At 45.6% G+C, this 25,261-nt stretch overlaps 1 protein-coding gene across 4 annotated transcripts in view; it reads right to left on the reverse strand.

Moving 5' to 3' along the window:
* Positions 1–25,261, reverse strand: part of CNOT6 (CCR4-NOT transcription complex subunit 6) — a 350,905-nt gene that overhangs the window by 126,294 nt on the left and 199,350 nt on the right. For all 4 annotated transcript variants that reach the window (XM_078653316.1, XM_078653315.1, XM_078653317.1 and 1 more), the window contains exon 10: positions 10,871–11,104. In XM_078653316.1, coding sequence (XP_078509442.1) covers positions 10,871–11,104 — 234 coding nt within the window. The remainder of the gene's footprint in view (positions 1–10,870; positions 11,105–25,261) is intronic.

Raw genomic sequence — 25,261 nt, forward strand, 5'->3', positions numbered from 1 at the left:
GATCTGACTGTATGTAATGGTTGAGGGGCCTGAGGTCGAGGATTGGCCTTAGTGTCCCGTCCTTTTTGGGAATTAGGAAGTACAGGGAGTAAACTCTTGTTCCTCTAAAGGAACTACTTGTATAGCATCCTTTTGTAGAAGTGCTAGAACTTCTTGTTGAAGTAGGGTAATATGGTCTGTGGACATTGGACGCTGCCTGGGTGGTATGTTTGGGGGGGTTGCCGTGAGTTCTAGGCAGTAACTATGTTGGATAATTTGTCTTACCCACCTGTCTGTTGTGATGGAATTCCAGACAGGTAGGAACTGTGATAATCTGCCCCCCACCGGGGTGGAATGCTGTGGGGGAGTCAGAGGGAAGTCACTGTTTGGGAGTGGAAGAGGAGCGGTTGTTATCATCTCTACCTCTTCCCTTGTTATTATTTCCTCTGTATCCTCCTCTGAAGTAACTCTTGTTAGAGGAGGTCTGTGTATTTGCTTTAAAGGATGACGTGTCTGCGCCAGTTTGCTTTGAGCCTCCTCTATAGAAGGAGCGGCAAAAAGAACTTCTAGTCTGTGTGGATTGTAATGCACCCAAAGACTTAGCTGTGTCTGTGTCCTTTTTCATTTTTTCCAGTGTGTTGTCTACCTCGGGCCCGAACAATTGGTTTTGGTTGAAGGGCTGGTTCAAGATGTTAGTCTGTACCTCAGTTTTAAAACCTGAAATGCGTAGCCACGCATGTCGTCTGAGTATGACACTGGTATTGACTGCCCTGGATGCTGTGTCCGCTACATCTAGTGCACATTTGATTGAGGCATTGGATATTAACTTGCCTTCCTGTATGAGCTCTGTTGCCTGATCTTTGTACTGATCTGGAAGGTGCTCCATTAGTTTTTAGGTTTCGCCTAAGCGAAAGCTTTTTCGCGCAGGCGAAAACCTAATGAGAACAGTAGAGTGGCTTGGGAATCCGCCCTCTGTTCCATTGGCTAGCTCCATAAATGGAGGCTAGCCATTGGAACAGAGATCTGTCCGTCATGGCCGGACCAGATTTGTGGGCGTTCCCGCGATTTCTTCCCTCCGCAACGTCATGCGGCCGGGGTTTATTTTTTTTGTCATTCCGTGGCCGACCGCCGCCGGAGAAAGTCCAGGTGAGTGCTTGTTTTTCCTTGCCTTCCCGCACCCCCCCCTCTGTCCGTTCCCGCCCCCCCCCCCTCCGCTGTCCGTGTGCCCTTGCTTCTTGTATCCTACTGCAGCGGCGGGAGGAGAAGAAAGCTGTGTCGGTATGTGAGATGCTGGGCGTGGGGACGGTGTGTGCGAGTTGTGTTTATTGTGGTACTGCTGTCTGGGGAAGTATGCCAATAAAGTTCTCTCTGGTGGTGGTGTAGTATTTTAGAGGCTAGACGTAAGAGGCCCCTTGCTCGATCGCTGGTTGTGACCTGTGTCTGTGGGTGAAGAGACATTCGTCTCTGCTGCTGTTTTCAACCCAAAGGCGCCGACCGAGCACACACAAGACTAGAGCTAGTGTGTGTATGTGTAGCACACGTGCCCTGTACACAGACATGTAGAGGTAGCGCATTGGCATGGCACAGCATACGTTTGTCTTCCCGCTTACTTGTGCATATACCTTACGTTTGATCAATATGTATTTACGTATACTATAGTAATGGTTATAATAACGACATGGCGATCAGGTGTTTCGGTTACAACTTTAAATTCAGTCATTTATTTATTCCACGCTCTTTACTGTGCCACCTGTGATACAGCTGTTGTAATGCTCTATGCGCTTGTAAGACTTGCACTATTATGCGTAATTGCATGGCCATTTGCATAGCGCCCAATCTGCCGCTAGTATTGCATCGAAGCTCTTTTGTAATAACCGAATGTGGGCATGAAGTGACGTGCCAGCCTAGAAGTCTCTCTGTGGGAATGGGTTGTTTGTGGTGAACCTGCCAGGCTCGTGCCCGGTGGGGCACTTGCTTTTCCGGACAATCAGCTAATCCTCATTTTCTGTCGGGCATCAGGTGAGATTTCCGGATAGCCACAGATATCCGTGTTTTTGGCATCCGAGAAGATAGCTCAGCGAGCCACGTGCTTGCTCGGAAACAAGCAGATCCCAACAGGGCTTTTCAGTTTAGCCAATAAAATGAGTGGCAGTAAATTCCAGACAATGTCGTCTGTTGTTCAAGTGTCAAGAGGCGGAGCAGGGTGTTATGTGCGCTATATAATGGGGCTTTTAGATGAATCGCTGAATTATCCGCACCGTTATTTTCATCAGTTCCTTGCAGAGCAAAGTGGTCTCAGAGGAGCGATCAACCTTCTAGCAGTGGGGGGAGGGCAGTGGTGCGGGGAGGGGGCGCTCCAGTTCCCACGTGCTCAAGGTACATAGAAAGAAGGCTTGACAGCTCTGATTGCCCAAATGTCCTGTTATATGACACCACGTGGCTATGTGATGATATATGATGCACATGAAGGCATTTAATGTCCGGCCATATCTCTATGGTGCTGTAATGCTCGGTCACGTAAAGCCGTGTCATGCTTGGTTCGTGCTGTGTCATGCTGTGTGACGTAAACTCATGTCACATTGGAGCGTTCTTTTAAAGCGCAGTCATGTGCCACGGAGGCGCACCGTGGCGCGGGGAGAGGCGCTCGTGAAACTGGCCCCCGTCCTTGGCGGTGACACAGGACCTCTTTGTTATATGGGCCACAGGTGCCCGTGAGCATCAGATCGCCTGTGCATGGGAAGCACAGGCGGTGGGACATGCTTAGGGGCTCAGCATCTCTGGCTCCGGCACTGAGACAGATTCAGGGTGCAGAGATGGGCCTGGAGGGAACCTCTAAAGGTGAAAGTGACCTGGAAGGACGGGTCCCTTAACAGAAGTGTTAACATTCCTTTGCTGTGAGGCCGTACCGAGATGACTCGACCACCTTAGCGGAATGTCACGAATTTTAGCATCACAAGAGGTCGGGTTACCTTTCCGGAAAGGACCTTCGTTATTTGATGGAGAAAAGCTCTCCTTGAGAGGAATTATGGTTCGAGTATACGTGTGGGGAAACTCTGGGCTAGAGGTGTCCAACTTAGATCCAGGCGGCCGGATCTATGCCAGGTTACAGGATTTCTACAAAAGATTTCACATCGAATGAATCTACATGGAACTCATTTGTCAAAAGCAATACCAAAAGTTCAAACTTTAACAAAGGCGAAACCATTGCATTGTAAATGCTTGTTCTAGTTGGTCGTAGTGCGCCCTATCGTAGCGCGAGAGCAGTGCTTGTGTGTTTGCTATGCACCATATGTTTGTTGCTTGCGCAGCAATTCTTTTCCCTGACGTATCAATAACTTTAGACTCTTTGTCAGGCGGGGGCGTGTCGCCAGCAGTATGGGAATTGGCTCTTTTTCGTGCATTAGACACTACTAAAGAGTCTAGTGGCAGATGTCCCTTAATATAGACCGGATCAGATGGTGCTGGTCTGTATTTCTTTTCAACTCTTGGATTTAGTACTCTACAGTGTACTGGGTCTTTAAATATTTCTGGAGCATGTTTAATGACTCCTTTGATCATAGGTAATATTTGTGTAGACCTTTGTGACTGCTCAAATGTATCCAGTAAAAAATCTTCATCAATGGCATCAGAGTGCATTGAAACCCAGTGGTAAAGGGCTGCCCTATTCAATAAATCATTAAGCCCAATAGTATCCTCTGGAGGTGAAGGTTTTGTTGGGTAAGACTGAGGATCAGGAATGTCGGGCACATTGTGTGGTGTGAAGTCATACATGTTATCGTCCTTAGGATATTCAGGATTGACATCCTCATCTTCTTGTGGTATGTCATCCCCCCACCTATATCATACTCCTCATCAGTGTGGTGTGGTGATGCAGGAGATTGAACAGGAGAAACTGTAGGTTCAATGTAAGGAGGGATAGGAGAGGAAGAAAGTGAAGGAGAGGAAGGGTGCATTGGAGAAGTTGCACAGTCCTTTTTGGCAGGAACCACAGGTCAAAGTGGTGTTTCTGCTGGTCTCTTTTTATAAGGAATAGCCTCTACATGTCCAGTTTTTGGGTTGATATGGACTTTCCTTTGTTTAGGATCTGGCTTAAACAGTTGTTCCTCCTCCACAACCTTCTTTGGCGTCGTTTTTTCGGTGCAGATAGGGGTTGTTTCCTATGTTTTGCTTTAGGAGGCGTTACGGAGTCCTTTGGCAAAGTTTTCGGTGCCAAAGGTGGTTTCGGCTTGGTAAGAGTCTTTGGCACCGAGGTTGGAGATTTTGGAGTGGAGACAGGTCTCGTTGGCCTTGCGGCGTCGGACTCTGGCTTCCCATCTTTATTTTTGGAACCGGAAGGCTTCGGAGTCGGAGCTTTTTTCGGATCCGGTACAGTCTTAGGCTTCGGCACCGATGCGTCTTTTGGTTTGGGTGCCGAAGGCTCCTTTTCTTTGGGCACCGAAGGGCGTTTTGGCTTCGGTATCGAGGAATCCTTAGGTACCGAAGGATGTGTGTGCTTCGGTGCCAATGGGAGAGGAGGACTTGGCACATGTGGTCTTGTCGGTGCCGAGGCACCGGAAGGCGTAGTTGTTTACCTCGGAGCCGAGCCCGAAGGCGGGGCGTCGGAGGGGGCATTTCGGTCTCGACTGGGCCCCATGGGCGGAGTGCTGACAGTTGCCTTTGGTTTGGGTAGTGTTTGTTGTGCAGGGGCAGAGGTACTCACGGGTTGTCGAGATGGAATCAAATCGTCCGAGTCCTCTACCCCCGATATGATCTGGAGATCAGGCGAGTCTTCTCGGCGACGAGTGGAGCCTCGTCCTTGGAGATATCTTCGAGTTGGTCCTCTTCCTCGGAGACGTCTTCTTTGACCACCTCCTCCTCAAAGATGGCCTCCGGTGCTGGTGCTGATCTCATCTCGTGTCGACGCTCCCTCCGATCCCGAATTGTCTTCTTCGATCGGAAGGACGCACAAGCTGTGCAGGTCGACTAGTCGTGTTCCGGTGACAGACAGAGGTTGCATACCTCGTGATGGTTGCTATGAGGGAACTTTGCTCGACATACCGGGCATCTCTTGAATGGAGTTCTGTCCATGAGGCGCAGGCCATACGGCGCCGATAGGCCCAGCAGCCCGCGTCGACGCACCGGGATGTAGTTTATGTTGAAAGTTGTTTATTCGATGTCGATAATGTTTGTTATAAAGTTGTTCGCTTCGAAGTTGCAGAAAAAGTCTTTCTAGCCGGAGCGGAAACTTTCATCCGAACCCAGTGGCGGAAAAAAACAATCTGAGGATGGAGTTGATGACCATGCGCAGTAGTCACCTATCTCGTGACTACAAAGAGTTCTTCCAAGAAGACAACAACCTGCAATCATCAGAGCCCAACACCAGGTTGCGATCTAGTGCACAGTATACGATCTGCAGCTCATATGCCTCGAACAGAGTTTAAAGGACAGCCTGACCTACTGCAGCTTGCTGCTTGGCTTGCACATCAACACAATAGTGTTTAGTGAAGGTGTGTGTTGTAGACCATGTTGCTGCCTTTCAAATGTCTTCTAGGGGAATGTTCCCCAAGAAAGACATGGAGGCTCCTAGTTTGCATGTGAAGTGCGCTCTAGGAGGAACTGTTAATGTGCGTTTTGCCTTGTGATAGCATATTTGTATACATTTAACAATACACCTTGCAATTCCTGATTTAGAAATGGGGTTGCCTTTATGTGGTGGAGAGAAAACTACAAATAGTTGCTTTGTTTTGCAAAAGGATTTAGTCCCATCGATGTAATAGAGAAGAGCTCTTTTGACATCTAGTGTGTGTAGAGCTCTCTCTGCTACAGAGTCTGGGTTTTGAAAAAACACTGGTAACTCTATAGATTGGTTTAGATGAAAAGGAGTAATGACTTAAGAAAAGGAATTTAGGATTAGTCCTTAGAACCACTTTGTTACAGTGTAATTGTAAGAATGGTTCTTGTATAGTGAAAGTTTGAATCTCACTAACTCTTCTAAGAGAGGTAATAGCAATGAGGAAAGCTGTTTTCCATGTGAGAAATTGCAGTTCACATTTGTGTAAAGGTTCAAAAGGGGGTCCCATGAGCCTGGTAAGAACAAGGTTTAGGTTCCACACTACAGAGGGTGGTAACCTAGGAGGAATGATTAGTTGTAATCCTTCCATGAAAGCTTTTATTGCTGGTACTCTAAAAAAAAATAACATATGTTGTCTGTTTTGTAGGTATGCCACAATGGCTGCAAGATGCAATCGTATAGATGAATATGCCAGATTACATCTCTGTAAATGGAGAAGGTAACAGATATTTTGGATGGAGCATCCAAAGGATCAATTTGATTATTAGTGCAGTAAATGGCAAATCTTTTCCATTTAGCAGCATAGCAAGCTCTAGTAGTAGGTCTTCTGGCTTCTTTAATGATATTCATACAGTCTGGTGGTAGGTTAAGGTAACCAAACTCTAAGACTTCAGGAGCCAGATCGCCAGATTCAGTTGACTTGGATCTGGATGCCTGATTTCTCCATGATTCTGCGTTAGCTTGGATGGTGTCAGACAATTTTTGGTGTGGAACTAGAGAAATTTCTAGCAGTGTGGTGAACCACGGTTGACGTGCCCATGTGGGAGCTACCAGGATCAGTTTGAGAGACTGATGTCTGAGCTTGCATACCACTAGTGGTATTAGTGGGATTGGCGGAAAAGCGTACGCAAATCTGCCTGACCAGTTCATCCATATCGTATTGCCCTTGGACAACGGGTGTGGAAACCTGGCGGCAAAAATTGGGCATTTTGCGTTTGTGTGTGGCAAACCGGTCTATATTTGGATGACCCCACTTGTGAAAGAATGGTTGAAGAACTTGCAGATGTAGTTCCCATTCATGAATCTGTTGCGTCTGTCGACTTAACAGATCTGCTATCTGATTGTGAACTCCTGGAAGGTGTTCTGCAAGCAGATATATCTCCAACTGCTTCATGCGAGTTGAGACAGCTGCAGGGAATGTGTGCCTCCTTGTTTTTGTATGTAGTACATGGCTGTCAAGTTGTCCGTGTTAAGACAGCTTTGTTCCGTATGTGCACTTGAAAGGACTTTAGTGCTAGGAAAATTGCCAGCAACTCCAGGTGATTGATGTGAAGCACTTTTTGTTGAGCGGTCCATCTTCCCTGAGTTGTGTGGTGGAGCAGATGTGCTCCCCATCCGGTCAGGGATGCGTCCGTTGTCAGTATTATCTGTGGAACTGGCTCTAGGAACGGCCGCCCTTTGGAAAAGTTTTTGGTGTTCCACCACTGCAAAGAGCGATGTGTGCGGCTGTCCAACAACACCAGGTCTGTTAGTTGTCCTTGTGCCTGATTCCACGGATGTGCTAGACATTCCTGCAATGGTCGCATTTGCAGTCTTGCATATGGTAAAATAAAAATGCAAGATGCCATCATGCCTATTAATTGCATGAACACTCTGGATGGGAGAGAGTGTTGATTTTGAAACCTTGTAACTAAGGCTTGAATGATCTGTATCCTGGCTGGACTGGGACAAGCTAGAGCTGTATTGGTGTTTATGGTAGCCCCCAGGTATTGATGTACATGAGAGGGCTGGAGATGTGACTTGGTGCAGTTGATTGTAAACCCCAAGTCGTGCAGTGTTCGAATTGTTTGAGATGTGTGTTGGACACACTGATAGACGATTGGCTCACAAAAGCCAAGTCATTCAAAGTATGGGAAGATGTGGATATGTTGTCTTCTGAGATGTGCTGCTACTACTGCTAGGCACTTTGTAAACACTCTTGGTGCAGTTGTGACCCCGAATGGAAGGACTTTAAACTGATAGTGTTGTCCTTCTAGTACAAATCTAAGGTGCTTCCTGTGAGAAGGATGTATGGGAATGTGGAAGTAGGCATCCTTGAGGTCTAGTGTGGTTAGGAAATCGCCTTGTTGCAACAATGGGAGCACTTGTTGTAAAGTTATCATGTGAAAATGATCTGATTGTATATACAGATTGAGAGGCCTTAGATCCAGAATTGGTCTTCGTGTTCAGTCCTTTTTGGGTATTAGGAAATAGAGTGAGTAAACCCCTGTTCCTTGATGTTTTAACGGAACTAGCTCTATTGCATCTTTTTGCAGCAATGAGAGAACCTCTTGTTGTAGCAGCGTTAGATGTTCTGTGGAAATTGGACGCGGTCTGGGTGGTATAAGTGGAGGGGTAACTGTCAGCTCTAGGCAGTAACCATACTGGATAATTTGTCTTACCCACTTTGTCTGTTGTGATGGAATTCCAGACAGGCAGGAACGGTGTTAATCTCCCCCCTACAGGTGTGGTATGCTGTTGCAGGAGCTGAAGGAAGTCACTGTTTAGTGGTGGAAGAGGATAGATTGTTGTTATTACCTCGACCTCTTCCTTTGTTATTCCCTCTGTAACCTACTCTAAAATATCCTCTATTGGAGGATGTTTGCGTATTGTTTTTAAAGGAGGTTGAATGGTCTGCTCCAGTTTGTTTGGAGCCTCCTCTATAAAAAGAGCGACAAAAGGAGCAATGAAAGGAGCCTCTTTGTTGAGTGGACTGCAAAGCTCCCATAGATTTTGCAGTATCAGTGTCTTTTTTCATGTGCTACGTCTACCTCTGGATCAAACAATTGTTGTTGGTTAAATGGTTTGTTTATGATGGTTGTTTGCACCTCTTGCTTAAACCCTGAAATGCGTAGCCACGCATGTCTTCTAACGAGGACGCTAGTGTTTATTGCTCTAGATGCAGTGTCTGCTACATCAAGAGCAAACTTGATTGAGGCATTTGAAATAAGCTTACCCTCCTGTACGAGTTCATTTGCCTGTGCTTTATATTGGTCAGGTAGATGTTGTAAAAGGGTTTCTAACTGGTCATAATGAGCCCTGTCGTATCTTGCGAGGAGGGCTTGTGTGTTAGCTATACGACATGTATTGTTAGGTTGTGCAGCTATCCTTTTGCCTGAAGCATCTATTTTTGATTCTTTATCAGGAGGTGGTGCCTCACCCGATGTCTGTGAATTTGCTCTTTTTCTAGCATTTGACACGACTAGGGAATCTAAGGGTAGCTGACCTTTAATGTAAGCAGGATCCCCAGGAAAAGACCTGTACTTTTTTTCTATTCTTGGGTTTATGATCCTAGCTCGTACACGATCTTTAAACACTTCTGGGGCATGCTTAATGACCCCTTTAATCATGGGTAATATTTGAACAGTTTTTTGTGATTGCTCAAAAGTGTCTAACAAAAAATCTTCCTCTGCCTCATCTGAGTGCATTGTTACATTATGATAGATGGCAGCCCTATTAATTAGATGTCCAAACCCAATATTATCTTCAGGAGGAGATGGTTTGGATGGATATGTATGAGGGTCAGGGATATCTGGTACATTTTGTGGGTTTGGATATTCCCAGTCTGGTATATCAGCAGGATATGGAAAGGGCTCATTTGGGTCTTCCCATCCCCTATGTTATACTCATCTTCATTTTGAGGAGGTGTCTGTGGAGGTGAGGATTGAGGTGGAGAATGTTGTGGTGAATGAGCAGGTGAAATGTGAGGTGAGGTGTTAAAAGGAATAGACGGTGAAAGAGGAAGTACAGGAGAAGAAGGGTGCATAGGTGATGTGGCAGAAGGAGTAGTTTCTGTCCTGTAACTCCAGTTCTGTAGTAGGGGTATCTCTGTGTATAGTCATAATCTAGTGAATAGTCCCGCCCATGTGCGTGGACCCCGGAGCAATCAAAAATAATCTCTTAAGTTGTCAAAAAATGCAGAACTGCACAGACACTTGAGAGAATTTAAAAACAGATAATGCAGCCTATATCCACAGGCTACACTGTCCAGTACTTCAACTAGAAATTCCACCAAAAATCCACAAACAGCACAGCCTGTCCAGGTTTTTCTAGCCAGAAAAACATGTTTTTACCAGAAAAGCCCTCAGGAATGATAGAGAGGAAGAAGTGGACAGACAAGTCCCATAGGCTGCCATTATGTGGCTCAGAACAGGATACTGTGCCTTTAAGAGAATTGTCCAGAAGTCTCACGGTACCCCAGAATGCACTGCAGGTCCCTTTTACTTTCAGTTCTTTTTTCCGGCTCCTGCAAGCAGGACCCTGGAGCATTGAGCTCTCCCTTTTCAAGGGTTTATTGGTGATTTTTCACTTTTTCAAGTTATTGGAGTGCTTTTCTGAAGTACTTTGGGGCTTTTCTTCCTTGTGTGTATTTTGGTGCACTCTTTGATTGTCAATATGCCTGCATTATTCGACAAATGCCCTGAGTGCTCCAGGAAGAAGGCCAAGTCGGACCCACACGAGGTGTGTATAATCTGCCTTCCCTCATCTCATGTCCCAGAGGAGTGTGACATTTGCCAGGGCTTCTCTAGCAGGACCCTGAGAGATAGGATGAAGATAAGGCTTCAGGGCCTGGAGGACAGAAGATTGAAGGCACAAGGTGGGTCTGGAAGGGCTTCCTCTGCCCATGCTGAGGCCTCTGGGGGGCTCCCCAGGGGCAGGAAAACCAGCAAACGTCCCCATTCTCCGTCTGCGTCGATTGCACAGACTACGGCGTCGAGAGGGATGACTACAGTCTGTTCCCCGTCTCCCCAGGGCTCTGGGTCGAAGCGACGTCGACGGAACTGAACAGACCGTCGAGATCTCCGGTGACTATTTAGTCGTCGGCGGCGAGTAATCTACGTCGAGAGCTTGTAAGAACGTAGTGACCAAATTATAGAGCTTCAGATTTGAGAGCATTTAATGTAATACAATGCCTCCACTGGAAACAAGTAAGGTAATACTTACCACTGGAAGACAACTTTGAAGTTATAGGAATCTGTTTAAAAATCACTGCATTTCATTGTTGTGACTAAAATCTGCCCCATTCACTGCTCTAGTGGATTAATTAGAAAAGAGAGCTGCTGCTTCAATTACAGTCCTTACCAGAGTCTGGCAGAGAATTAAGATCTGCACAGAGCACAAGCGGAATGGTTCCACCGGCTTCTCCTGATCCACCAGGCTTGAGTCTGCGAGAGGCTTCATCCACAATGTTCTTTACTTCTGATAGGAACATCATGGTCTGCACCAATTTCACATCGGAGTACTCAGGATCCCAATGCATATGAGCATTAGCTACAAGTATAAGCTGCTTATCCAGATCACTGCACGGCTTTCCAGCTATAGGTGCAAACAAATAAACATTGAGCACATTTACAAAAGCTCAAAAAGAATAAAGGGACTGTTTTAATCATTATTAGTTTTTTTCGTTAAATAGCACAGAGGGAAATAAAGGCAAAGTGTATCCATAGTGTATTTCTGTTTTATGAAACAATATCCCATAACTGTACAGTTGATTGCCAATTTAATCATCAACAGTTCAACAAGCGAGTAGTAAACAGGACTGCAACTGAAACATCTGGAAGTCAGGTGTAGTACCTTCCGTCTCATCAAGTGCACCACTTATGAAGATGGAAAATTTGAAGTATCCATGTTACAAAAGTAGTTCAGCAAATTATATATATATATATATATATATATATATATATATATATATATATATATATATATATATATATATATATATACAGCTTAAAACCCCAATACGCTCAGAATGAATTTTGCACACAATTACAGGCGACAGAAAGCACACACAATTACAGGCAACAGATAAAAATGTATAGGTGAAGGCAAAGTATATGTAGTTTTTGGATGCTTAGAAAGATGAGCGAGCACTTTTCATTGTTCATAAATTACATTAACCAAGGGCCAACATGATAAAAGTTATCACTCACTGAAAAACAGACCGATCAGTGAAGAACAAAATAGGGAATACAATTGTTGTTTCAACTCAGGTACCATACAATTAATTAGTGTTAAGCATGACAAGGTCCAACTGAATAACCAAGACTGCATTTTGCAATTCCAGACCCATCAGAATAAATGAATAATTTAAGATGGAAGGATTCCTAAATAATAATATGGACTGGAAGAATTTTAGATCTGTATATGAACGTACGTTATCTTACGTATGCATTAAGGTTGGAAATTAAAACTTGATGCACCTGCACACATCCAGTGAATGTCAAACTCTATTCTCCAGAGGTTATTGAATTATGAAAAAATAAAGGGGTGAAGAAGAACAGACCTGTTGAAATGAAAGCCTGAGGGGAAATTTGGAGTTAACTTGGTATGGGTGTGCAAGGTTATTTTTAAAGTGAATGTAAGTTTCCTTTATTGTGAAAACTTGGAGCTCTCCTAGTCTCCTTGCTGAGACCAATTGATTTCCCAGGAAAGTTATATGAGGTGTGCCTCATGCTTTGGCTTAAAAGGAGACCGCCTCAGCAGACTTAGAATCATGTTCAACTCCACAGCACTGGTGGAAGGGCACTGGGAAAAGGGCACTTGGGGCGGTACTTAACAGGAGGGAAGGTTCTAAAGTGTCCTTTGATGAACTACTTGATGAAGCTCTGGGGAAAAAACGACATCCTTTGTCTAAATTTTGATATCACAGCCAGATGAGTGACGAATATTGGAGACCTTCTTGGGCCAAGTAAAGCCGGTATGGCAGTTCTTGGTGTGGCAGCATCTCAATGGGAAGAAGCCTTTACTCTTTCACCGTACACAGAAGAGTTTTGACTTTCCTGGTAAAGACGCAATTGCAGCTCAAACTGTGCTTGTGCCAGTATTGCCTAGTAATCTGCTAGGAAATTTGAAATTGGCCTAACTCTAAGTGGTGAGGAACAATGCTGTCCGGTTGATCTACCTCAAGTCATTATAAATCTGGCAGTTTTATATGGACAGGCGTCTGGGGTGAATCTTCAATAGAATCAGATGGTATTAGGAAAGTCTTGCAAATCTGTAAACCCAAATTGTTATATTTGCACTGGGGCAATAAGTATCAGAATATTGATACACAATGACCCACTTTAGGACTTACGATCTGTAGGGGAAATGGCAGACTGCATGACAGGCTGCGTAAATGGTGCAGACAAAAGTGGAACGACAACATGGCACACACCCTGTGTGACATGACCCAAGACACTGCATGAAACATATGCAAGTCAGCCCTACAGTAGGCCTTACAGCTCTATGGCAGGGTGCATTATATTACATGTGTAATGTGCATGAGCAGCTATGCCCCTTTGCTGTCTAGTTCAATTGCTGAATAGTACAAGTGAACAGGGAAGCCATCTTAAGTATATGTCGTGGGCACTTGTCACAAAGGTCACCAGCTACATTATTGCTCCACTGAAACCTACTTTGTTTGTTATCAAACACCATGTCTTAACAAATCCACTACTGGCATCAGTATGGATTTACTAAAATATGCACCCAGAGGACATCTCTGAGGTGCCCCCTGAAAACCTACTAGCCTCTAGTGTGCTGGTTGACTGGTGTAGTCTTGCCTGCTGCCACAGACCGGTTCCCTGCAGGTGAGAGCCCATGCCAGGAGGCCAGAAACAATGCCTGCGTCAGATGAAGGTGATCACACCTCCTCCAGCAGGGTGGCTAGTGAGTTAGCATATCAGGGCCAGGACTTCAAAGTCTATGGCGCCTTTGATAAGAGACTCTGGTTTACCCCATACCTGGGAGTTGCCATTCCCTGCCCTGAGACCCCTTTGGCACCAGAACAGGTGGAAAATTGGATATGCAGGGGGGGGCTTCCTGATGTGTACCCACAAAGGGAGGATTCCACCATTTTGATCTTGGTGGAACTAGGAACTCTGGGCCAGGGCTATGCCCACTCTCCACAGGAAGTGGTCATATAGGGGATGTATTGACCCAAAGGGTAAGAAGCCCATTGGCTACTACCCTCCACGCCCCAAAATTCAGTATTTAGGTGGTCAACTGTCTCCAAAATAAGGATCAAGAAGAACTGGAAAAGTAAGAAGGAGAGGGGTTGGCCTAACGGCTAAGGCGCTCGACCTCGGACCTGGGGATCTGGGTTCGAGTCTCGGTAACGACGCCAAAAAACCTCCTGTGATTCTGGGCAAATCACTTAATCTCCCCGTGCCTAAAAAAAATGAAAGTGTGTCCTCATGTAACGTAACTGGTGCTATGTAAAGCGCTCTGATACCTGATTCGGTTCGGGTCTAGTTCGCGCTATATAAAACTCTGCAAAAAAAAAAAAAAGAACTGTGGTCAAGAACCAGACTTGGTGCCAAACCCCGCCTGCCTGCTATCCTGTCAACTGCGAGAAGATGACATGTCCTGCAGTTGTGCAGTCTCCAATACCATCAGAGAGCTGCCAGCACTTCGTTAATCAAGCCAGCATTTTCTTTGGAGTAGAGGAGCTCTTCCCCTGCATCCTACCGGCAATGAACGCAAGCTCCGGTTCACTGACCACAGGACTTCCGAACGCAGCAGCCTCCCAGGAGTAGGTGTTCCATGCTCCAAGAGGACAGCCCAGTCTCCCCAGTGAGTTAGGAGATGCTAGATCCTCTAGGAGCCCTCGAGCCCAAAAACTCAGGGTACAGGACCCCTTGCAGCAGCCATGCCTTGGTGGTGGTCCAATCCAGACTCCGACCAAACAGAGTCCGACCAGTTGACGACAGACGTAGGCACCACAGAAGCCACCATACAGAGTGACCCAGCTGTGCTGCTGTGTCCCCCTCTCCAAGTGGTCACCTGAAGCAAGTGTCTCTGCCCACCACAAGCCGGCACCTCAAAGCACCAATGCACCTGAGCCCCACAGCCTAAGACCAAGCAACTATGATGTCTCTAGCACCCTGAGACCGCCAAAACCTGAACTCACCTCTGAGTTCTGCCTGAAGAACGAAGAAGCCATCTTAAAAAAAGTCAAAAGGTAAACTAGACTCTTGGTCCCCTAAATTCATCAGCTGGGGGGTAGGGTCGAGACAATAAAGATGATGGTGACACCTATGATCAATTACATATTGGGCATGTTGCCACTAACAATGACAGAGGATTTCCACAAGAAACTGGACAAAATGATAAACAGATTCATATGGAAGGAAAAGACACCTAGGATCAGTCTGCAAAAACTGAGATTAGACAAAAACGTTAGGAGGGCTAAACGTCACAGACTTTAAAGTCTTCCCGTCAGCATGCCTGGCCAAGCAGGGAATTTTTTGGATAATCCAAAACCAGGAATACACACCAGTGTGGCTAGCACTACAGAAAGACACCCTGGGCGGGCTAGACCCTATCGCCATGCTTACAGCCAACAAACACTCGGAAGGAAGTAACGCTATCATCAAAAACACCAAAACAGCCCTATTGAAGGTAGACAAGAAGATTAAGCAAAGCATCAGAGGGACCAGATGGGAATCGATCTGGTTCAACACTAAAATACAATACAAAGGGCAAACACTAGACAACCAGACTTGGTATGAGAAAGGGATCACCACACCGACACAACTGGAAAAAGGAGACAACCCTCTAACTTTTGAGACCGTTAAACGGGCCTACAACCTGCCTTGCATAGAATTCTACAAATTCCTGAAGGTTAAGACCGCTACAACCAAGGCGAACCTAAGTAAAGAGTCACCCACCATCATACAATACATGAGTAACCTAAACAAGGTCGGGGACCAGACCGCCCACCTATACAAACTCCTACGCCCTAACACGACTAAGCTGAACACCTTTAGTTTCTGGGAAACACTACACAACATACATTTCAGTGCAGAGGAAAAGGCCGCCTCTGGGCCTCAGCCTCCAAGAACAAAGTCTCCCCCCAGCTAATGCAAACAAAATACTGGCTTCTGCACAGAGCGTTCTGGACACCAGCTCGCCTAGCGGAGGTCGGTGTTAGTGAGAGCGACACATGCCACAAAACAAAAGAAGACCTGGCACACCTCATCTTCGACTGCCCGAAGGTTAAAACATTTTGGAGGAAAGTTACTGACCTCATCAACACAGTAGTGAGGGGAAACATACCACCTGGATTCGGAGGACTAACCACCGCGTTCATGGCCCCAGTCATAGAGTGCAAAGAGGACAGGGAACTGGTTGACCTCCTACTCACTGCAGCAGTCAAAACTGTATTAGCGAACTGGAAGAACACAGCTAAGGCGACCTGTAAGGGGTGGGTAAACTGGGTCATCTTCCTCAGGGGAGCGGATAACATCACGACCAGCCACTCGCCCAACCACACTGCGAAAGGCGAGATGTGGGCCGCTCTAGGCACACACTTGGGGTCACACAAACCTCCGTAGGCGCACAGCCACCAACAACACAGCCCCACCCCTAGCACCAGACTGGCGAGTGGCGCACAACGAGCAACCAACGAGTAACAACGAACAACATGTCTCCCCCCCCCCCCCCCCCCCCCAAACCACCCTTTCTACCTCTCCCTTTCTTTTCTCTTCTTCTCTCTTGGGGCTGTACAGGATCTTCAACGACGAGCCTACCCTGCGGCAACACTAATGTAACCACAAAGACACCAAGTATTGTACCTGTACCGCCTTGCATTACCACTGTACTGTATTTCTTTTCAAAATTTTCAATAAAATCTTTGAAATAAAAAAAAAAAATATGTGAGAAGGAAAATGCTACTTACCAGTATGCATCTGTTCTTGGCATGTAGGGCTGCTGACATTCATATCTTAGCATAGATCGCCGCCTAGTGTTGGGTCCAGATGATTGCACCTTGTTGTCCTGGAAGAGTCTTCGAAGTATCACGAGATAGGCGACTCCTCCCGTGGACTACAGTGCGCATGGGCATCTTCTCCATCCTTAGATTGTTTTTCGCCATTGTGGCAAAGATGAAGTATAGTAAAGTAAGAGATGGCCATGCAAAAGAGAATCCTGCAGCTGCGACAGGCACAGGGGAGGAGGGTGGGCGATATGAATGTCAGCAGCTCTACATGCCAAGAACAGATGCATACTGGTAAGTAGCATTTTCCGTTTGAGGCATGTGGGCTGCTGAATTCATTTCTTAGCATAGACTGTATAGCAGTAGCTCCTCTAGCGGTGGTCACCTGTACCAGCTGCAGCAATTTGAAAAAGAGTTTTAAGGACAGCCTGGCCTACAGGAGCTTGCTGCTTTGTTTGCACGTCTACACAATAGTGTTTAGTGAAAGTGTGTATGGTAGACCATGTAGCTGCCCTACATATGTCTTCAAGAGGAATATTCCTTAGGAAAGCCATGGATGCCCCCATTTTACCCGTAGTGTGCTTTTGGGGGAACTGTTAGAGTGCGTTTAGCTTTTTGATAGCATATTTGAATGCATTTAACTATCCATCTGGCTATTGCTGATTTTGAGATGGGATTACCTTTATGTTGTGGGGAAAAAGCAACAAACAGTCGCTTTGTTTTCCTAAATGATTTAGTCCTGTCAACATAATATAGCAGAGCTCTCCTTACATCTAGTTTGTGTAGGGCTCTTTCAGCCACTGACTGTGGGTTTTGGAAGAAAACTGGCAATTCTATGGATTGATTGATATGGAAAGTGGATATGACTTTTGGCATGAATTTAGGATTAGTCCGAAGTACTACCTTATTTGCATGTATTTGTATGAAAGGTTCTTGAATGGTTAGTGCCTGTAGTTCACTCACTCGCCTGAGGGAGGTAATGGCAACCAAAAATGCCACCTTCCATAATAGAAATTGTAATTCACATGAATGGAGTGGTTCGAAAGGAGGTTCCATAAGTCTGGTAAGTACTATATTTAAGTTCCAGACTGGTGAAGGTGGGTGCTTTGGAGGGATTATCCTTTTAAGACCTTCCATAAAAGCTTTGATTGGGGGTACTCTAAACAGGGACAGGTGTTGTCTGTTCTGGAGATATGCTACTTTAGCAGAAAGATGTAGCCTTATGGAAGAGTATGCTAGATTGCATCTTTGAAAATGCAAGAGGTAACAGATAATGTTTTGGATGGAAGCATCTAATGGATTGATTTGGTTATTATTGCAATAAATTACAAATCTTTTCCATTTAGCTGCATAGCATGCTCTAGTAGTTGGTCGTCTTGCCTACTTAATAATGTTCATGCAATCAGGAGGCAAGTTAAGGTATCCGAACTCTAAGACTACAGGAGCCAGATCGCTAGGTACATCTGATTGGGATCTGGGTGCCTGATTTCTCCATGGTTCTGAGTTAAAAGATGGGGCGAGAGGCGCAGTCTTTGGTGGGGAACTACTGAAAGTTCTAGGAACGTTGTGTACCATGGCTGTCTTGCCCACGTGGGAGCAACCAGGATCATTGTGAGTGACTGCTGGCGTAGTTTGCGTGCCACCAGCGGAATTAGTGGGACTGGTGGAAAAGCGTACGCAAATCTGCCTGACCCGTTCATCCATATCACATTGCCCTGCGACAACGGATGTGGGAACCTGGCGGCAAAGTACTGGCATTTTGAGTTTTCGTTTGTGGCAAACTGATCCATCTATGGATGCCCCCATTTTTGGAAGAATGGTTGGAGAACTTGAGGGTGAATCTCCCATTCGTGTAGCGGTTGGCTGCGTCTGCTCAACAGATCTGCTATTTGATTGTCTTTCCCTGGCAGGTGTTCTGCTAGGAGAAATTTTTTTGGGGGAATTGCCCACCTCCATATGCTCTGTGAGACAGCGGTGGAGAGTGTGTCCCTCCTTGTTTTTGGATGTAATACATGGCTGTCATGTTGTCCGTCCGGATCAACACAGCCTTGTTGTACAAGTATTTCTGGAATGCTTTCAGTGCCAGAAATATTGCTAGAACTCCAAGTGGTTGATATGCAGTGTCTTTTGTTTGATTGTCCAGAGCCCTTGGACTGTGTATTGAAGTAAGTGGGCTCCCCAACCTGTCAGTGATGCGTCCACTGTTAGTACTACTTGTGGAACCGGCTCTTGAACAGTCGCCCCTTGGAAAGGTTTTGTGGGTTTCACCACTGCAGAGAGTTGTAAGCGCGACTGTCTACCAACACTAGGTCTTTTAGTTGTCCTTAAGCTTGGTTCCACTGCCGTGCTAGGCATTCTTGCAATGGACGCTATTGAAGTCGGGAATGAGGGACAATGAATATGCATGAGGCCATCATGCCTATGAGCTGCATGAACACTCGAGCTGGCAAAGAGTGTTGTGGCTGAAACGTTTGAATGAGAGTCTGCATGTTGGCTATCCTGGCTGGATTTGGATATGCATTTGCTACTGAGGTATCTATTGTAGCTCCCAGATATTGCTGTATGTGGGAGGGCTGTAGATGTGATTTTGGGTAATTTATGGAAAAACCCAGACTGTGCAGCAGCTGGAGTGTCTGAGACGTATGGCTTGCACACTGCGCGTACGAGTTGGCCTTTATGAGCCAATCGTCGAGGTATGGAAACACGTGGATGTGTTGCCTTCTGAGGTGTGCTGCTACTACCGCTAGGCATTTTGTGAAAACTCTTGGGGCTGTAGTCACCCCGAATGGGGAGAACTTTGAATTGATAATGTTGACCTTCTATTGTGAACCTGAGGTATTTCCTGTGAGCTGGATGTATAGGCATGTGAAAATATACATCTTTGAGGTCTAATGTAGCAAGGAAGTCGCCTTGCTGGAGTAACAGGAGTACTTGTTGTAGAGAAATCATATGGAAATGCTCTGAGTATGTATTGATTTAGCGGTCTGAGGTCTAGTATGGGTCTGAGGGATCCATCCTTTTTGGGAATTAGGAAGTATAGAGAATGTATACCCCTGTTCCCTGGTATTGAAAAGGGACTGGTTCTATTGCTCCCTTTTGTAGCATGGACGCGACCTCTTGTTGTAACATTGTGTTGTGTTCTTTGGATATAGGACGGTGTTTGGGTGGTATGTTGGGAGGAGTAGAAGTGAGTTCCAGGCTATAACCATACTGGATAATTTGTCTCACCCACCTGTCTGTGGTAATGGAGTTCCAGACTGGTAGGAATTGTTTGATTCTGCCTTCGACTGGTGTTGGATGGTCTGGAGGGAGTGTGATGAAGTCACTGTTTGGCGGCAGTGGAGGCTCTGGTGTTATTGCCGCCATGTCCCCTGCCCTTGTTATTGTTGCCCTATAACCTCCTCTGTTGGAGCCTTTATTAAAGGAACTTTGAGTGTTGCTTTTGTATGTAGAGGAAGTTTGTGAAGTGTTGCCTCTGTAGGAGGAGCGACAAAAGGAACCTCTATGTTGTTGAAACTGAAGTGCGCCCATAGACTTAGCAGTTTCGGTATCTTTCTTCATTTTGTCTAAGATGGTATCTACTGCAGGGCCAAACAGGAAGTCTTGGTTAACTGGTTGATTAAGGATGGTGGATTGCACCCCGTTTTTAAAACCAGAGATGCGTAGCCACGCGTGTCTGCGTAGTAATACGCTAGTATTAATGGACCTGGCTGATGGGTCAGCTGCGTCAAGCGCACATTTAATGGAAGCATTGGTTATAAATTTGCCGTCCTCTATGAGGTCGTTAGCATGAGCTTTAAAAGGTTCTGGCAGGTGTTGCAGTAAACCTTCAAGTTGATCGTAATGTGCTCTATCATAGCGTGCTAGTAGAGCGTGTGTGTTCGCAATCCCCATGAATGAGCAGCCTGTGAGGCTACTCTTTTGCCTGAGGCTTCTAATATCTTAGACTCTTTGTCAGGAGGGGGAGCATCTCCTGTGGTTTGTGAGTTAGCTCTCTTTTGAGCGTTTGCTACTACTAGCGAGTCTAAAGGCAACTGGGATTTAATATAAGTAGGGTCTGTAGGGGCCGCTTTATATTTCTTCTCAATCCTGGGTTTGAGTACACGTGCTCTGGCTTGATCTTTGAATATGTCTGGCGCGTGTTTTAGTACCCCTTTTAACATAGGAAGTGTCCTGACATTTTTCTCAGAAGTAGGAAAAGTGTCAAATAGAAAATCTTCTTCTATTGGGTCAGTGTGCATGTCGACATAGACCTGCGGAGGAAAAGGACAACATTTTTTTTCAGGTGATCCCTTCCTTAAAAAGACCATGGGTTGGTTCACCTGTGGATCAGGTCATGCAAAAAATGTTCCGGTTTAAAAATTGTCAGGACACGTCAGTGCCATTCTACACAGGATAAACGTGCCTTTGGTGAAAAATTTATTCAGAAAATCAAAAATCAGAAAGGACACATACAAGACAGACACACATGTAACAAAAAACACACGCTCTAATGTCAGGTTTGTGGATAAAACCCTCTGGTATTTACTATGTTTGTGAATAGTAGGGAGATTTCTGTGAAGCTCACAGTGGGCAAAACCTACTGTTTAGTTAGGAGTTTGCTACTCCAGGAGACCGTTTCTAGCGTAGGGGTTACCCGGGCTTCCTTGATGCCTGTGAGAAAAATACACAAATACCGCCATTTGTTTTCTGGTACTTACATATTGCTTAGGAGTGGTTAGACCTTCCGTTTTTTGGTGGTATTACTCACGGGTCTATGAGGAGAATCCCTCTTCGCTGCCCCTTACGCAGGCTCCGCTAATTGTGGAAGTGAGTCTACAAGGGGCCTTTATATACTCTCGCTGCTGCGCCCTTAATTGGATTATTGGTAAGGCTAGTGACCGGGGCGGCCTATATTTGGTTCGCCGGTAATTGGGCTCGTTCGCAGCGTTTCATTTTTGAAGGCGCATGCGTTTGTAGTTAGTTGCGTTCGTTCGCGCATGCGCGTTACGCTGAACGGTCCTGCTGTATAGCGCGCATGCCCACAAATGTAACACTACTATCCCTAGACTTCTGAGAGTCGGGTTCGAGTCTGCACTGGTCCTACTATGAAAAAAGCTAATTTTTGGTCAGTAAGGAAAAGGGAATGCCAAGATGCATTTCTTGAGGGGCTCCTACTAAAATTACTGATACAATGCAAGAATAGTTTGCTGCTATTGCCATACTACTCTGAGAACCAACAGTTCGCGCCTGTATTGGGTCTATTATCAACAATATATGATTGTTTCTTTCAGTAATAAATATGGCAGTGCTGGCATATGGTCTCATGAGATTTACAATTAAAATAGTGAGGATTTTGTGAACTTGACACATTACAGGGGATTGCACTTAAAATACAGATACAAAGCAAGAATTGTTCGCTACTTTTTACTTACTACCCTGTGAAACACGGGTTCTCGCTTGTTTTGGGTCTATTATGAAAATATATGATCGTTGTTTTTAGCAATGAACATAGCAGTACTGGCATTCGGTTTATGGGAATTACAAAGATAGTGAGGATTTTGTAAACTGGACACTCAGATTCTTGGTCAACACATTTAGTGTCTAACAATAGCATTGCTGCACAGGGATGTTTTCGATACTTAAGGCAATTCTATGTTTTTAGTTGGCCCCAGGGAATATCGTCATTTAGTCCGGATATATGGGTACCCAAGCAAAAAACCCAACGCTGTTCTTTTTCAAAGAGACCTTTTTCTGTGGGTAATTGTTCAATCACAGTCCAGTAGATGTCAATGACACAATGTCCCATCTCCAGGAAGTGAGTTGCCATTTTGGTAGTACTTTTTCTGCACCGTATATTGCTCTTATGCTCATTGAGCCTTGTTTTAACTGCTCTGGTGGTCATGCCAATGTATTCCAAGTGGCAGGGGCATACAATCATGTAGACAACATTCTTGCTGTTGCAATTTGTCATTTTTCGTTGGTCCCATTTTGTGCCATTGGCGAAGGTCAGTTGTTTGCTTTTTTTGGTTAAGTGGCAGCTGGCACAGTTACCACAGGGATAATGTCCCTGGATTCCTTGTACTGACGATTGTCGTTGTGGTGATAGCTTTGGGCGTGTATGTACGTACTAGTATGTCTTTGAGGTTTCTACCGCGTCTGTGCGAAAACATCGGTTTTTCAATCTTCATATTCCCGCAGTTTAAAATGCGCCAATGCTTGTTCACTATTTTTGACACTTCATTAGAATGAGTGTTGTACATATTGGTCTCGTTTGTTTGACAGTTGGTTCGATTTTGTCTTCCAGAAGAGCATCTCTATTGTTATTCCTAGCTCTTTTCATGGCAGTATCGATTACTCTGTCTGGGTACTTCCTGGCTTGTAGTTTGTTTTTTAAATCTAGGGCCTGAGACTTGTAGTTGTCCATTTGGGTACAGTTTCGCCTCAGTCGGAGAAATTGCCCGTACGGTAGGTTCATCCTGAGGTGGCGTGGGTGGAAACTTTCGTATCTAAGTAGACAGTTCCTGGCCGTCGGTTTGAAATGTGTCGTAGATTGTAGTCCTCCATTTTGATGATAGATGTTGAGGTCTAGAAAGACCAGTTGTTCATTGCAAACTGAATGTGTGAATTTCAGGAACCGGTCTTGGGTATTGAGCCATTCTATGAAATGGGTCACTGTTTCGTGGTTACCCTGCCAGATCACAAAGATGTCGTCAATGTATCGTTTCCACGTGAGTATGTGTTCTCTGTAGGGGTTGCGAGGGTTAAGGATTTTGGTGGTTTCCATGTGGTGTACATACAATCCGGCCAGACTCGGCGCGAATGTGCTCCCCATGCTTGTGCCAAACTAGAAGAAGTTTTTGGTCAGCGCTAGAGCGATACATTCCATTACTACTGCCCTAGGGGTTTGGTATCGCCAGTTTGTACTGTACAAAACTTCTTCGATTATAGCCAGGGTCTCGTCATGGGGGAGGCTTGTATACAAGCTCTCCACATCCAGGCTGAGCAGTAGTTGGTTCTCTGGGTCAAATGTGAGATCTTTTAGCATTTGCAGAACTGATTTTGTATCCCTCAGATACGTATCTGTGGCCTGGATGAGGGGTCGCAGAAAAGCATCTGAAAATTGAGAGAGGCTCAAGAAATCGAGCCAATCCCTGAGACAATGGGTCTCCCTGGTGGATTGTCCAGGTTTTTATGGATCTTGGGGATACAGTAAAAGTAAGGGGTACGTGGGTTCTTTTGCATCAGGAACTCAGACTCTTTTTTTAGAGAGCCAATTATGTGCCACAGCCTCCTCTACCATCCCTCCAATAGTTATTCGCAGGGATTCGGTCGGGTCATCCGCCAATACCGTGTAGTTTCGTCTATCTGACAAAAGCCTCAGACATTCCTGGTTGTATGCTGTCGTCGTCTGTATGACAGTGGCTCTGCCATTATCGGCGGGTTTTATGGTGATATCCTGATTGCTAGTCAATTCTCGAATCGCCACTTGTTCCTTCTTACTTGTGTTGTGAAAAACTGGACGTTCCGTCGGGTTTAATTTCATGAGATCGTTCATTACCGCTTTTTCGAAGGTCAGAACCTCTATGGGTAGTAGGGTATCAGGCGGTGTGAAGGTAGATTTGGGTCTCAATCCTGTGTCTGTCTCTGGGACATTCTCCTTGTCCTTAAAGAAAATCTGTAATTTAACTTTTCTCAGAAATTCTTGCATCTCTGTGTGAAGTTTGAAGGAGTCCAACTTGTTGGTTGGTACGAAACTTAGGCCTTTGTTCAATACATCCCTCTGGGTTGTTGTAAGTTCCCATGGTGTGATGTTGACCACTAGGTCCCTCTGGAGCTGGTTGACGGGTTGCTCTGTAGGGCCCCCGTCATGCTTCTCGTGTTCACCCTGGGGTCCCCTTGGCTGGGGTCTTGCCACATCACAGTGTTGCCTTTTCTGTTCCGCCCTCTGTTGGTTCCTCTGCGGGAGCCTAAAAAAGGCTGGTTATTGTAAAAGTTCGGTTCGAACTCAGAGACCCATGGTTGGTACATTGGTCCAGCTGCTCCTTGTCCAAAGTTAAATGGTGGGAACGGTGTCGGTACTGTAAAAGGTGGATGGAATGGTTGTGGTTGGTATCCTCGCCATCCTCTTTGTCTCGGGTAGGCTTGGCCCTGTCGTCTCTGGTAGCCTCTCTGCCGCTGGTTACTGCGAGTGCTTGAGCCAGATGAATCGCTATTGGTGCCATCACTATCGTTGTCATTACTCCTGTTGCCGAAGTTGTAATCATCCCTAGTATAGGGGTATGCAGTCTCGGGAGTGAGGCGGTCTTTATCTTTACCCAGTTTCTTAAACTTGCTTTGTTTTAGCGTGGCTTCAAAATCAGCCATTTGCTGGTTTAGTTCTTCCAGCCTTCTTTTGAGTTCCGCAGGTTTTATGTAGGTTTTTAATTGTACCTCAATTTTTTGTATATCCAGTTTAAGTTCTTGTGTACTTCTAGTGGCGGTTTTTACTATGAGTACCAACCAATCTCGTGTACAATGCCACGAGATTAATGACCATTCCTTCTTGAAATTTTTTATCATTTTGAAAAATGAAGGGTTCATTTTTGACCAGAAGGACCTGTGGTGCTATCTTATTCCTGAGGTACTCGGTCATCAGTAGGCCATGCAGTGCCGCCCTTATCTGTGACTTTCTCAGGTTGATTAGTTCATCCCAGTCGACAACACTGGGTCCTGGATCTGTGCTGCTCAGTCCTTCGAATGGGTTGAGTGCTGCCAGGATTGAGTCTACATCTTCCTCGCCAAATGTGAGACCG

This window comes from Lissotriton helveticus, chromosome 7, assembly GCF_964261635.1.
Source record: "Lissotriton helveticus chromosome 7, aLisHel1.1, whole genome shotgun sequence".
Classification (NCBI taxonomy): Eukaryota; Metazoa; Chordata; class Amphibia; order Caudata; family Salamandridae; genus Lissotriton; species Lissotriton helveticus.